Below are 15,327 nucleotides of genomic sequence, written 5' to 3'. Positions count from 1 at the left end.
ATGAATTCCTTTAAGAGTGTCTTGGATGACTTGGGCAAGAATAATATCACGGCTATTGTGATATTAAAATCTACAGTTAGGTAGTATAGGCATTGGTGAGTGCGTGTGTATATATATATATATATATAGAAACGAGTTGCTGGAAAGCTGCACACCATAAGAGCAAGATAATACCTGGGTGCCAGTGCTGAAAGCGTAGATACACAGGGTTGGAATGACAGCACACGCAGGATGTTTTTCAAGAAGAATCACAGAGGTTTAGATAAATAAATGTGAGGCTTTATTCAGTCCGACGTTTCAGTTCCTATCTGGAACTTTCATCAGGGACAGTAACATCACAGTGCAGTACAAACGTTTTTAAGCACAAAAGGGCGCCAAGCCTGTTGCTAGGCAACCATAAACAAACAAAAAAAAAAAAAAAAACAAAAAAAAAAAAAAAACTTTTTTTATTTTTTTTACAAAACAAAATGAAAACAACAAAAGACAGTGGAAAACCATTGCCAAAATTGCATATAGGTGTAGACATATAAGGATAATAAGTCCAGAGCTATTGGGTACAAGAAAAGAAGACCTCAGGGAGTGACAACATCAGGCCATTTTGTCTCTTTTAAAAGTTGCAAGAGCATGAAAAGCCCCACCCCCTCTTGCCTCCACTAGTGCTGGGAAGGAGCCACCTGTACAAAAAACCAACCCCACGGTACGGAACCTTGAGCACACTCGCAAACTAGTACCGTCGCCGTTGCTAGGCAACCAACCCCTGGTCGTGAGCGGGCATCGAAAGGCACATGCAAAATTGGCCAAACTTATGCACCCAAAAGGGCAGGGCCATATTACATATTAGGGACAAGCAAATAGACAGCAGACACTTAGGTCACCGCATAGGTGAACCTGGTATCGCTGTGATTGTCCACAAACATAAGGGAGCGCGCCGGACTCGGGGTACCGCCAGGGCTGCGCATTGTGCCTATGAATAGTGCCCATGAGACACAGAGTACCTTCTGTATAGCTCACATAAGGGGATAGCAACAGCAGTCACTGGGTGCCAAAAGCCCTCCGCAGGGCATATACTCGTACCTGGGGAAGGGGGGAACCAACGCCTACAGGCCCCCCAATGTACAGCGCACCAACACCAAACACGGGGAGTAGGTGTACCCCACGCGGGGCAATATACATTGGTTCAGGGAAGGGGCATGGGTACGCCTGCTACCCACATATAGCACCATTATAGGGAGAGTCGCCATAACCACAGTTACCACAAGAGGTCATATGCATACCGAACGTAGTACCCTAGCCCAACAGGAGAGGTTGCAACTATGTTGCTAAGGAAGTGGTGCATAGTTACAGAACCATGTACCTGGTGGAAATGTTACCAAAAAACAAATGGTGAAAAACATAGGTAAGAAGAAGTGTATTGCAGAGCTATATTAACGGACACGTTTCAGAGTCCATTCTGAGGAAAGGAACAATACAAAATATTAGATAAAACAACCTAAGGGCAAGATTTCATTGAGACCACGTGGAGCGACACAGTCCAGTTTGTATATCCAGCGAGATTCCCTTCTGAGTAAGGCCAAGTCCCGGTTGCCCCCTCTTGTTAGGGGAGGTTGGTGATCGATGGCCATACATTTAAATGTGGGCAAGGGGTGTCGCATGTTAACAAAGTGTCTAGCGACCGGCTGGATGGACTCACCCTCTTTCAACGCTCTGCTAATAGCAGAGCGGTGGTTCCCAATGCGTTCTCTCAAAGTAGTCACCGTTTTACCCACGTAGTATAAACCACACGGGCAGGTGATAATATATACTACAAAGGTGGAGAGACAGCCAAGTCTATGGAGGATTTTGTACCTTTTGCCCGTATGTGGGTGTGGAAAGTCCGGGCCACATAGTAGGCACCTGCAAGTGACGCAGTCCGGGCACTTATAGCACCCGAGTTTCTTATATGAAGAAAGCCAGTCTTTCTGTTTACCATCATAGTTTTTAAAGTCAGTTGTGACTAGCAGGTCTCTTAGGCTGTTACCTCTTTTGTAGCCAATAACAGGCTTGCTGACATGATAGAGAGATAGTGATTCATCCTGATTGACCATAGGCCAATTTTTGGTGATGCTTTCTGAGAGAGCACGGGAAGTGGATGAGAAGGTGGTTGTGAAAATTAGTGGTGCTGGTTGTGCGTCCCGTGTGCAGTCTTTGTTAAGCAAAGTGTCTTGGGTATGGGTGAGAGCCCTTTGAAGTTGTGTGAGTAGTAGTTGTTCCTTATAGCCACGTTCCAGAAATCTGTCAAACATGTCTTGGAGTTGTATTCTGGCTGTGTCAGGTGAACTGTTGTTCCTGATGACCCTAAGGAATTGGGAATACGGGATGCCCTTGATTGTAGCAGGAGGGTGGTAGCTAGAGGCGTGCAGGATGGAGTTCCGATCTGTTGGTTTGCGGAAGAGTCTGGTCCCCACTCCACCATCTGTTTTAAAAATATTGAGATCTAAGAAGTCAATATTGTCTCTGTGGTGATTAAGAGTCAGTTTGATGGGACAATCGAGATTGTTGAGATATTGGTGGAAGGAGAGCAGAGATTCCTCACCTTCAGTCCAGATTAGGAACAGGTCATCGATGTACCGAAAATATACAGAGATGGACTTATGGAGTAATGGGAGTAGATGTGTTGATTCGAAGTCAGCCATGTAAAGGTTAGCGTAGGATGGTGCCAGGGCACTGCCCATGGCGGTGCCCGACAATTGCAGGAAAAAATCTTTCTCAAAACGAAAAAAATTCCTAGTCAATGTGAGTTCTAATAAATGCAGAAGGAACTCAGTGGGTACATTCTTGCCCTCACTAGTGGCCAATGCCCTCCTTACTGAGGAAATACCCTGGTCGTGTGGGATCACCGTGTACAGACTAGTAACATCCATGGTAACCAAAATATGACTGTCCGAGATGTCGCCCAATTCTTTTAGCTTTCTAATAACATGTGTGGAGTCCTGAGTATACGAAGTCATGGTTTTAACCAGAGGTTGGAGGAATGAGTCAATATATGTTGAGATTGGCTGGTAGAGAGAGCCAACCGCAGAGATGATCGGTCTGCCAGGTGGTGCTGATAAGGATTTATGAATTTTTGGTAATGTATATATGATGGGTGTACGGGGGAATTCAGTAAGTAAAAAGTTGTATGTGTCCTGGGTAATCCAGCCAGCGTTCAGAGCCTGGAAAAGGTAATGGTCCAGCTCATTTTTAAATTTAATAGTAGGATCACCATTTAGTGCCCTGTACGTGTTCAGGTCAGAGAGTTGTCTCCGTATCTCTTCCCTGTAGTATGCATAGTCTAGTAGTACTATGGACCCACCCTTATCAGCTGGCCTGATGACCAGGTTCCGGTCATTCTGGAGAGAACGGATTGCTTGTCGTTCAGCAGGGGATAAGTTGGGGTGCATGCTACTGGTTTTACCCGTCTGTTTGGCTTCAAGAGAGAGTACTTTGCCAAAAGTACGCACTGTGGGTGGTGTGTTTGGGGGTTCAAACTGGCTTTTACCCTTGAATTGGGGTTGCACTGTAGGGGAGGAGTTTCTGAAATGCTCTTTAAGTTTTAATTTTCTCTGAAATTTGTATATATCAACCAGTGTGTTAAAAGTATCTGGTTGAGAGCTGGGTACAAAGGAAAGCCCTCTAGAAAGCAAGGAAATCTCACCCTCAGTCATAATATGTTGACTTAGGTTGAAGATAATATTTTCTTTGGTCTTGGGGGTTTGCTTTTTATGTTTCCACCCCCCTCGTCTGGTGTACCGTCGCTTTCTTTGTCCCTTCTGGACCGGGTAGTCACCCCTAAAAAAGGTTTGGTAGCAGAACAACTGTCAGAGTCAGTGGACTGATCTGAGCTGTCCAGTGTCAGAAGAGGCTTAGGTAACCTTTTCTTTCTCAATGGTCTGAAATTACGGTTATCTGTCTTGATACCAAGTAACCACCCGTAAACCCGTTTATTTTTGTAATCGTCAGATACCTTCCTGAGCTTGTTTTGTTTGAAATTAGTAAGGTCACGTTTGTATTTGTCAATGTTACTTTGTAGTTTGTTAAGCCAGTCAGAGGTACTATCAGTTTTAAGTGAGTCAAGATATTGTGTTTCAAGTAATTTAAGGTCACCCCTGACAGTAGCAAGATCTTTCCCCACCTGTTCCACTACCAGTAAAAGTAAGTCAAACGAGCAGTGATTCAGAATACCACACCACTTACTACAAAAATCTGGGTTGTTGCGACCAATAGTAGGGATATTGCTTATTCTAAAGCCCCTTGGAATCAGTTTTTGTCTATGATAGTTGGAAAGATAAATGCCATGAAGTTGTAGGTCAAGTTCCCGTTTCCTTAGATGCAAAATATCGTGATAAATGTCAATGGAAGATTTACTCACAGAGATGTCCAGTGGAGTTTCTGTAAATAGAATTCTGTCCGCATCCGCTGTGTTAAAGGTGAAATCCTGACAGGTATCAACTGTATAAGTGAATTGTGAACCACCTTCATCCATTCTAAGTTTAGCAAACAAAGGTGCAATCTCTTGCTGGGTTAGAAGTGATGTTGTGAATAGCCTCTGTCCGATCTCACGGCAGGAAATATGGCATCATGGAGTCATCACATCGAAAGGCATACAAAATGGCTGGGTGCTGCTTTAATGTTACATATAGAAACGAGTTGCTGGAAAGCTGCACACCATAAGAGCAAGATAATACCTGGGTGCCAGTGCTGAAAGCGTAGATACACAGGGTTGGAATGACAGCACACGCAGGATGTTTTTCAAGAAGAATCACAGAGGTTTAGATAAATAAATGTGAGGCTTTATTCAGTCCGACGTTTCAGTTCCTATCTGGAACTTTCATCAGGGACAGTAACATCACAGTGCAGTACAAACGTTTTTAAGCACAAAAGGGCGCCAAGCCTGTTGCTAGGCAACCATAAACAAACAAAAAAAAAAACAAAAAAAAAAAAAAAAAAAAAAAAAACTTTTTTTATTTTTTTTACAAAACAAAATGAAAACAACAAAAGACAGTGGAAAACCATTGCCAAAATTGCATATAGGTGTAGACATATAAGGATAATAAGTCCAGAGCTATTGGGTACAAGAAAAGAAGACCTCAGGGAGTGACAACATCAGGCCATTTTGTCTCTTTTAAAAGTTGCAAGAGCATGAAAAGCCCCACCCCCTCTTGCCTCCACTAGTGCTGGGAAGGAGCCACCTGTACAAAAAACCAACCCCACGGTACGGAACCTTGAGCACACTCGCAAACTAGTACCGTCGCCGTTGCTAGGCAACCAACCCCTGGTCGTGAGCGGGCATCGAAAGGCACATGCAAAATTGGCCAAACTTATGCACCCAAAAGGGCAGGGCCATATTACATATTAGGGACAAGCAAATAGACAGCAGACACTTAGGTCACCGCATAGGTGAACCTGGTATCGCTGTGATTGTCCACAAACATAAGGGAGCGCGCCGGACTCGGGGTACCGCCAGGGCTGCGCATTGTGCCTATGAATAGTGCCCATGAGACACAGAGTACCTTCTGTATAGCTCACATAAGGGGATAGCAACAGCAGTCACTGGGTGCCAAAAGCCCTCCGCAGGGCATATACTCGTACCTGGGGAAGGGGGGAACCAACGCCTACAGGCCCCCCATTTATTTATCTAAACCTCTGTGATTCTTCTTGAAAAACATCCTGCGTGTGCTGTCATTCCAACCCTGTGTATATATATATATATATATATATATATATATATATATATATATATATATATATATATATATATATATATATATATATATATATAACCCTGACACTAAACACCAGCGAGAAAGAAGCTTATATTTTAGGTTTATTACAACATGCCAAATTTGCCAGAAGTGTGAGAACAGAGCTCACCACAGAAAAAATTCACCACTTTCTATTCATTCCTAGGGGATTTTTAGAAGCGTTCACCATTTGAAAAATACACTTCTAAAAATCCCATAGGAATGAATAGAAAGTAGGTGAAATATTTTTGTGGTAAGCTGTAATTTCACACTGATAAATCTGCCCTAAAGTTACTGATGTAAATGTATAGTTTTGTACAAGTTTTTTTTTTCTCTCTTACAGATTTGATCATGTTCCCCTAGCAACACCCAATGGAGATATACTGATCAGAGACCTAAACTTTGAGGTAAAAAAAACCCAAAAACTCTTTTTTTGGGATGTGTTATCTGGAATGTTTGGGACCTTAGGTCTTTCTGTAATTTGGATGACCATACTTTATCTACTAAAAAGTTTTTTAAACATATAATAAACTTGGTGGGATTTTTTGCCTGCAATAAGGATCAATTATACCTTAGTTAAGATCAAGTGCAAAGTACTGTTTTATTACAGGTATGGGGATCCCTTATCCGGAAAACCGTTATCCAAAAAGCTCTGAATTACGGAAAGCCTGTCTCCCATAGACTAAGTTTAAAACTGATTTCCTTTTTCTCTGTAGTTGTAAAACAGTTCATAACAATTAGTAAGATTGAGAAAGAAAACCTAAGATGTATCTCACTGAAAGGTCCTGAAATACCATACAATAATTAAACACATTAAAGGACTTCCTCTGATGAAGCACTTAGTGTGCGAAACGCGTTAGGAAGGAGAGGGTGCCATGTAGCATGGGATGTACTTTTCCATTTGGTATAGTATGTTTTGTTTTTTGAATTTTGTATTTAAATTCTGAGCCAATAAATGGTTGTGTTTCTCATTGAATAAAGTTGTAAAACAGTACCTTGTAATTGATACCAAATGAGATATAAACAATCCTTATTGGATTCAAAACAATCCTATTGGTTTTAATGTTTTATTTATTTTTTAGTTGTCTTAAGGTATGGAGATCCAAATTATGGAAAGACCCCTTATCCGGAATACCCTTGGTCCCGAGCATTCTGGGTAATGGGTCCTATACGTGTATTACATAGTAGAAAGGAAATCGAAGATTGAATTATTTGATTAAAATCGAGACTATGGGAGATGGCCTTCCTGTAATTCGGGGCTTGCTGGATAATGGATTTCTGGATAACTAATCCCATACCTGTGCGCTTGTTGGTTATGTTCTCAGAACTGTACATTATGGAGCAGAAATAAATTGCATGCTGATACATTACACATTTGTATTGGTTTTTAAATGATTTGAAAATGTCATTGCTATTAAATGTAGTATCTGTCTGCCACTTCTGGTTTTGACTCTTCAAACAATATAACAGGTCAACTCTCATCATAATGTAAATCATATAGCAAACTAAATTGCATACCAATAAATATGAGCTGACTCTGTATCCTTCAGTATATCCTTATAAAAACATCCTTGTGAAAAATGTAGACTAGTGATTGTACTTACTTTAAGTTAATGGAGATGTAAACCCAAAAATAAAGAACTTTCCTGTATATATTAACTATACAGTTTTATTGGTTTTAAAATGATTTGCAAATTTAATTGCTGTTAATTGCTGCATCTGTCTCTTTTGGCACTTCTGGTTTTGGTTGACTCTTGAAACAATATTACAGGTCAACTCTCATCCAGATAAGACGTCTTTTACCATCAGCCGTCTTCTGCATTGTTCCAACAGTCAGAACCAGTAGTGCAAAGAATAGCAAATTAGACAGACCCTGCTTTCAGCAGCAGTTACATTTACAAATAAATTGGAAACCCTTGGAAATTTGTTATGAATGTATATTTAAAAGCTGCTTAGAATTATGTTTTCTTTTATTAGGCTTTTTAAGTGGCTGTGTTGGAAAGAAGCCAAATCGATGCTGTGTGTAAATGTCTGTGTTGTTAATAAGATACTGATTACTATTTAAATGTGTATATTTTAGGTGAGGTCGGGCACTAATGTTCTAGTCTGTGGACCCAATGGATGTGGAAAGAGCTCACTTTTCCGTGTGTTGGGAGAGGTGAGTGTTACTTTGGACTTTCTGAGACTTTAATTAACTGTACATATTTCGTGCTAACTTGTTGGCTTAATTTTTGTAAAATCTGTATATGGTTACTAAACATTTTAGCTAGCAATCTAGCTTTTGTCAAAAAGTGATATAGATATAGTTTATTTTTAATGAGAGGTAGGTTTCTTCCTACTGGCTACAATAAATAGTCATCTACATCAAACCCAACATGTCAGAATCCAAAAATGCTAAATCTCTGATTATGAAAAAAATGTAAATGTGCCCTAAATGTTGACATTTTAAGATGATAGGATCCCACTTCTACATATAAATATTGTAATAGTGAAGAGCAATGTCAGTGTAAATGTGCTTTATATATGGCATGTAAAGATTGAGGTGTAAATGGAAAAGCTTAGTGAATAACAGTACTGGTCTTCCCAACCTCTTGATTGCTTCACGTATGTATGTATGTATGTATGTTTGTATGTATGTATAACTTTATTTATAAAGCGCCACAAGGGTATGCAGCGCTGTACAATCTTACAGAATGCAAAATTACACACAGGGAGGACAAGTGATATAATAAATACAATAAATATTTATATATAAGTGCCATGTGGTATAAGACACAGTAGGAAGGAGGTCCCTGCCCCTTAGAGCTTACAATCTAAGTGGTTGGGTAACATACAGGCACAAATTGGAAGGTAAGAGTGCACCAGGTATGGGCATTTGCCCTTAAGCGCAGGACTGGGCAAAATAATGTTTTAGTGCTCCAGAAGGTAACAGCTGAGCTTTTTCTTAAAGAGAGTGGGTGAGTGTTCCCTACGGAGGGATTCAGGGATAGAGTTCCAGAGGTAAGCACGTGCAACAAATCATTTATATTCCTTTATATTTTACAGTTGTGGCCTCTGTTTGGAGGCTCTCTTACAAAACCTGAGAGAGGAAAACTATTTTATGTACCTCAGGTATGTATTGATGTATTTGATTGCTCCATAATCTATACTCTGCATGATCCGATTACAACATAAATAATGTGATCACTACCCTTCCAGAGACCGTACATGACCCTTGGGACTTTGCGGGATCAAGTAATCTATCCAGACACCCAAGAAGACCAGAAATGTAAAGGAATAGCTGATAAGGTAAGCTGCTTCATATGCTTTTGTATCTTCATGTGGCAATTTTTTTTGTAATAAAACTTAAAGGAATACTGTCATGGGAAGATGTGGTGTTTTTATTTTGTTGCCCCCCCCCCCCCCCCCCCCCCCCCCCGTCAAAATGCATCAGTTAATAGAGTAATAACACAAACAGATTTTTTTATATTTTATTTTGAAATTTCACATGGGGCTATCCATATTCTTCATTTCCCAGGATGCCACAGCCATGTGACTTGTACTCTAATAAACTTCAGTCACACTTTACTGCTAAGCTGCAAGTTTGAGTGATATCGCCCCCCTTAGCCGATTAGCAGAACAATGGAAAGGTAGCAAGATAGCAGCTCCCAGTAGATATCAGAATAGCACTCAATAGTAAGAAATCCAAGTCTGGCTTGGGACTCCTCCAGTTACATGCGAGTAGGGAAAAAAATACATCTGTTGGTTCAAGAATACAATTTTAAATGGTAGAGTGAATTATTTGCTATGTAAACAGTGTAATTTAAAAACGAAATGTACACCATAAAAATCATGACCGAATCCCTTTAACTGTTACTGGTCGTAGATACAAGTAATGCTTAACTCTTCACAAGAGGCAAGCTGTTATTACAGCAGTAATTTCTGATGATTCAGTGATGCATTGCATTGGCCCCGTTTCATTAACAGGTGCTGAAGGAATACCTTGACAATGTTCAGTTGGGACATATTCTTGACCGTGAAGGAGGCTGGGATAGTGTCCAAGACTGGATGGACGTCCTTAGCGGAGGAGAAAAACAGAGGATGGCGGTATGCGTGTGTTTAAAGATAGTTGTTAAACAGCTGCAATTAGGGATGCACCAAATTTACGGAAGTTTTAAAACCATAAGCCCTTTAACTGTGACTATGGGCCAGTTTATCTTTATTAAATACTACTTACTTACACTGTATTATCAGTTTATACAAAAATGTTTAATTGTTGTTTCACACAATCATGCCCGTGTGTCCATGCAATACATTGTTTTTATATATATTTTTTTCAGATGGCGAGGTTGTTTTACCACAAACCCCAGTTTGCCATATTGGATGAATGCACAAGTGCCGTTAGTGTAGATGTAGAAGGTTACATCTACAGCCATTGTAGGAAGGTAAGTACTACTCGTTAAAAAGAACACAAACAAATCTAGTAAATGGAACAGAATTGTTTTATAAGCCCAAAATCTTATAAATATTGGCAGCAACCTACCAAAATATATGAATACACCACAATGGAATCCGTGTTAGGGTCTGTCTATCTCAACTCCTATATTTCCTGGTTCCTGGTTTTATGATTAGAGCAGGTTCATTCTTGCAACAATTCAAGTGAGTTAGAGTTCAGAATGGGCTTTGCAGCTGCAAGGGCTGGTGGTGTATTGAAGCAATACATTTCGTGCACAGTGTTCAGGTAGATTATCTGTGCCATGGCATGCTACAAGTAGAAATAAATCTGTCTGTTTTGCTTTATAAGGTTAAAGGCGCAGGGGATGATTTCATAAGCTGCAAAACTCCCAAAATCTCTGTTGTTTCCTATTGAGTTAAATTCCATATGCCTTAAAAGGTTTACAGAAGGGCTTTTCATACTCTTGTATGGCTTTTTTGTGCTGTAGATTTCAGGTATATCCTTTTCAACTCAATGGGAAGTGGCAGGGGGTAATTTGAGGTGCTTTTGTGCCAGCTACAATCTGCCTCATGTGCCATTAGTTTAAGGTCTGTTATGCCATAATCATGACCCTTGATACAACAAACACAATCTGAGGGTAATTAAACTGGTGGTGGTAATCATTGCTAATCTCTGTTCTCTAAAACCTTCACTGGTAGATCACAGGCTTTTCTGTGGAAATACTTTTATGAGCAGATGGGACTTTGTCATACAGCCTGATAATTGTTTTGGTGCAGGTTGTAATTTAGCCCCATGTATGTATGTATCATCTAATTTATAAATTGCTACTGGTGCACTCAGCACTGTACAGAAGAATGATAAATTAATGGGAAACTGTGGTCAATACAGTGATAAAATAAAAGATAAAGAATACGGTTACATTATAGTTTAAATGCTAACTTTTAAAGAGGGAGAAGGTCCCGAATTACCATACACGCACTGAAGATTGTACGAAACCTCGATATTATCAGTGCATGTATGGCCAGCTTTACAGTATAAGTGTGTCTTTAGCTTAGGAGGATAATAGGTGCTGCAGGTTACAGTGAATGTTACATGTGCCTGCAGTCAGATGCTATGCAAGTGCTCCTTTGGAGATAATTTCTAAATAGACTAAGGAAAGGTTCTCTCCGGAGGAATTTAGGGATGGCATTCCAAAAAGCAGCAGCAAGACAGAATGTTAAGCTGGCATACAGCAGTAGAAGCTGGTGGTGCGACCAGGCAGTGGCCCTAAGAGCAACAGAGGAATCAGCAATGGAATGTTGTGTGTATTGTGCTGCAGAGGAATGAAGGGCACTGAAAGTCATGAGAAGAAACTTATAAGTTATTCTTAGCTTTATGGGAAGCCATGATAAGGATTTCAGGAGTGGAGGGACCTGTTCTCTGTTGAGAAGAGGAGGAGGACTAGCAGCAGAATTAGATACAGACTAAAACAACGTCTGTAGTGGGGAATGTTTGACCAGCAGATGGTGCAGTAACCAGATCTTCATTCTCATTCCACTGTGATGGAGCTGACATGTACAGTATGTCTCACAAATGTTCAAGTGAAAATGTCTACTGTCTATGAAGAAACAGAAAATCTGAAGAACCCTGTTGCAAATGACAGTACTGTGTATGTAACCACTAACAAGAGATATTGCAGGTCACATTTTAAAGCAGTGACTCCACTGTCCTTGTATTACAATGATTACCACAACTGTTTCTGATTTTGTTTTCTTATTATTCTGTTAATTGTGGATCTCTTTTCTTATTGCTTCCTAGGTTGGAATAACTCTGTTCACAGTGTCACACAGAAAGTCCCTCTGGAAGCACCATGAGGTATGACATTTTCATGTGCAGAATGATTTGAATTTTTTTTTTTTTATTAGCACGTGCCCATCTGTCTGTTTTAAAGGATGTATGCACTGGCATGACACTGATCATTCTGTGCATATATCTCTTCACTGTAATCCAGATACAGTTATTGTGTGTGTAGTTATACAGCCTTGGGTCCTACTCCCTACCCCATGGTGATATCACTGGTATACATGGGGAACAACAAAAGTCACCTGATGTGATAGTTGCAGTGAGGGATGTTTACGTGCAAATGCTGTGGTATGTGAAGGCTTTTTTTATATGTTGCCTAAACAAGACCACATACAAAATGGTAATTTTGACAAATGAAAATATAACTGCTCTAAAAATGATGAGTAACAGTAGGAATAGTGTGCATTACAAGCAAATCCATAGAGAATTTTTTTGTTTTCTTGCACTGGCCCGGCCTTCGGACAGCCACTGACTGACCGTTTCCTCTCTTTTTTTTCCCCACATAGTTTTACCTTCACATGGACGGCAGGGGCAACTATGAGTTCAAGCAGATCACAGAAGAGACGGATGCATTTGGATCTTGAACGTCTTGCTAGTAATTACAGTGACAGCAAATCTTCCATAAACCTGTTAAAAACTATAATTTGTAGGGTTTTTTTACCAATATTGCCTAATCCTAAAGAATCCATGTTTAATATTTAGAATATTGACAATTGTGTTTACGTCTGTTTAATTATTAACCCTGCACTAAGAGAACCAATGAATTCCTCACAGAGGTTAGGGTTTAAATGAATGGATTAATAAGAAATACTGAAGCTTGTATTGCCACGGGGCAATGCGTCTTGTTCCTATGTGAGAAGCGTCTAGGTTGCCACGTTTTCTCTGGGTACTACTGTTGTTGTCCTGTGCCTGAAAGCTGTGCTTCCTTTCCTAAGCATTTCCTGTGGCGTTGGCTTAGGCCTAAGGTGAAACCAAGAAATCATTCAAAACCACGAAAGCATGTCTGTTTTAACTGCTGTAAATGTAAAAATGTTTTCTTTAAATTATTCTCAGGTTCATTTTGTATCTATATTGATACTGAGGCACAAGTCAAACATAACTTGATGCACTTTCCCATTCACCTAATCCATATAATAAGACTCAAATATAATGCGGCATGTTTCACCAAAAAAAAAAAATGGTTTTCGCTGAGCAGTATCAGCCCAGCTGGCCATGCAGGACTTTGGCCTGTTCCAGTTAATGGCAGCCCTTGGTTACCCATAGGGTATGTTTTCTGGCGTGAAGCAGTTTGGCTGCACTTTTGTATACAATACACTGATTCTTTTCAAGTTATACAGCTCATGATGTATTTTTCAGCAACCTCCATCTCCTTTTAATGTAAAGTGGATGTTAATTGGATGGCTTTTTATGCAACTAATTCAGTAGCGAGCCATTTATTGGTTTTGGGAGTTGATTGGATATATTGTAACATAAAAATGTGCTACTTGAAAGCATGCACTGAGTACGCAATAAAACAAAATCCTTTCCAAGACTTTGTAATGGATCCTTTTATTTAAATCAAATGTAAATTTCTTGTTCATGGGCAGTTTTTGTATTATATCAAATGTTGTCCCAATATATGTACAGGTATGGAATCGGTTATCTAGAAACCCATTATCTAGAAAGCATCAAATTATGGGAAGGGCATCTCTATAAGACTCCATTTTAATCAAATAATTCAAATTTTTAAAAACGATTTCCTTTTTCTCTGTAATAATAAAAAAGTACTTGGAACTTGATCCCAGCCAAGACTTAAGGTATGGGGATCAAAATTACGAAAATACATCTTATCCGGACAACCCCAGGTCCTGAACATTCTAAATAGCAGGTCCCATACCTGTCTATTTAGTACCATGAAATTAGCATCTTGAGTGTTTGTAGCTGGGGTGGTCATTTCTTGACCAGTATATTTTATGAAGCCAATTACAACCTTCCAGCATTGAGGTGGCCATACATCGGCCCTTCTGAAACAAGTTGGCAGTGGTCCAAGCATGGTGCCAGCTGACAGGCCTGTCCAACAGATATCTGCCTGAAAATCGGGAATATATATCGATCAGACAGGCTTCACTTTGCTATCAAAAAGAGGGTCACATCTGCACGTAGATGTCACCCTTGTTCCAACAGCCTGCATAGCTCCAGTTATGATCTGATCATTGTCCTTCAGGCCTAACAATCAGATCAATCCAATATTGCTTACCCCAAGGAAAGGTTATGTTAGCAAAAGATCTGCTCGTTTGGCAACCTCACCAAAGAAGTTAAATAGATAAGCTGGGCTGAAAAAAAGACCAAAGGTCATCAAGTTAAACCCTCCCAAGTGAACCCAGTACTGACAAACCTATACTGACCTATCTATACACTCACATACATAAACCATATATAGTAACACCAATACTAACTGTAGATTTCAGTATCACAATAGCCTTGGATACTATGCTTGTTCAAGAACTCATCCAGGCCCCTCTTTAAGGCATTAACGGAATCTGCCATCTCAACATCACTAGGAAGGGCTTTAGTATTAGCAAAAATAGAAACAGTACTGTCTATGCCCACCTCCAGGTCATTAATAAACAAGCTGAAAAGCAAAGGACCAAGGACTGACCCCTGCGGTACTCCACTAACAACACTGTCCCAATTAGAAAATGTTCCATTTAGCACCACAATTTATCCTTCAGCCAGTTTTCTATCCAAATACAAATATTATGTTCCAGGCCAATATTCCTCAATTTTATCATTAACTGTGGGGTACTGTGGCTCTTCTAAAATATGGCCAAAGGAGTGTGAAGCACTACCTATGGACCTATTCTATTTTTTGGTTCACTATGCACCAGGCCCTGGTTAGCTGTACCTCCAAGGAAGCACCATTGAAATCTGAGTTTTGTCTCCTGATCCCACCACAGTGAGGATGCCCATGCTGCTGTCTTACTAGGAAGATCCAGTGTGCATGACCTAAACGTTAGTTGAACATCCTGCTGATCATTACAACTGATGTATCACTGTGCTTTTACTTAGTCAGAGTGTGCCAGCAGCATCAAGAAGATGCAAATGTAAGTTCCCTTTCAAAGTTACAGGTAGTTACTGTTGCATTTAAACTTTTTCTTGATCTGTCTTAGGCATGGGCCTTTTTGACCTTCATGGTAAATGTACCCATGATATAATGCAATTTTTAATTTATTTTATACCATCTATTTTATTTCAGAAGATTCAAACAACACTATAGAGCTGAACTTATGTTGAGGCAAGAGAACAAACACT

At 39.9% G+C, this 15,327-nt stretch overlaps 1 protein-coding gene across 1 annotated transcript in view; it reads left to right on the top strand.

The window, feature by feature from the left end:
• The window catches only part of abcd3 (ATP binding cassette subfamily D member 3), a 36,529-nt gene extending 22,962 nt beyond the window's left edge, over positions 1-13,567 (top strand). Inside the window, exons 16-23 of the mRNA XM_002933792.5 lie at positions 6,103-6,166; positions 7,840-7,917; positions 8,805-8,870; positions 8,958-9,047; positions 9,726-9,845; positions 10,079-10,183; positions 11,992-12,048; positions 12,543-13,567. Coding sequence (XP_002933838.2) covers positions 6,103-6,166; positions 7,840-7,917; positions 8,805-8,870; positions 8,958-9,047; positions 9,726-9,845; positions 10,079-10,183; positions 11,992-12,048; positions 12,543-12,620 — 658 coding nt within the window. The 3' untranslated portion in view covers positions 12,621-13,567. The remainder of the gene's footprint in view (positions 1-6,102; positions 6,167-7,839; positions 7,918-8,804; positions 8,871-8,957; positions 9,048-9,725; positions 9,846-10,078; positions 10,184-11,991; positions 12,049-12,542) is intronic.
• The last annotated feature ends 1,760 nt before the right edge of the window (positions 13,568-15,327 follow it).

This window comes from Xenopus tropicalis, chromosome 4 (genome assembly GCF_000004195.4).
Source record: "Xenopus tropicalis strain Nigerian chromosome 4, UCB_Xtro_10.0, whole genome shotgun sequence".
In the NCBI taxonomy this organism is placed as follows: Eukaryota; Metazoa; Chordata; class Amphibia; order Anura; family Pipidae; genus Xenopus; species Xenopus tropicalis.
This window is presented reverse-complemented; position numbering and strand designations above follow the sequence as displayed.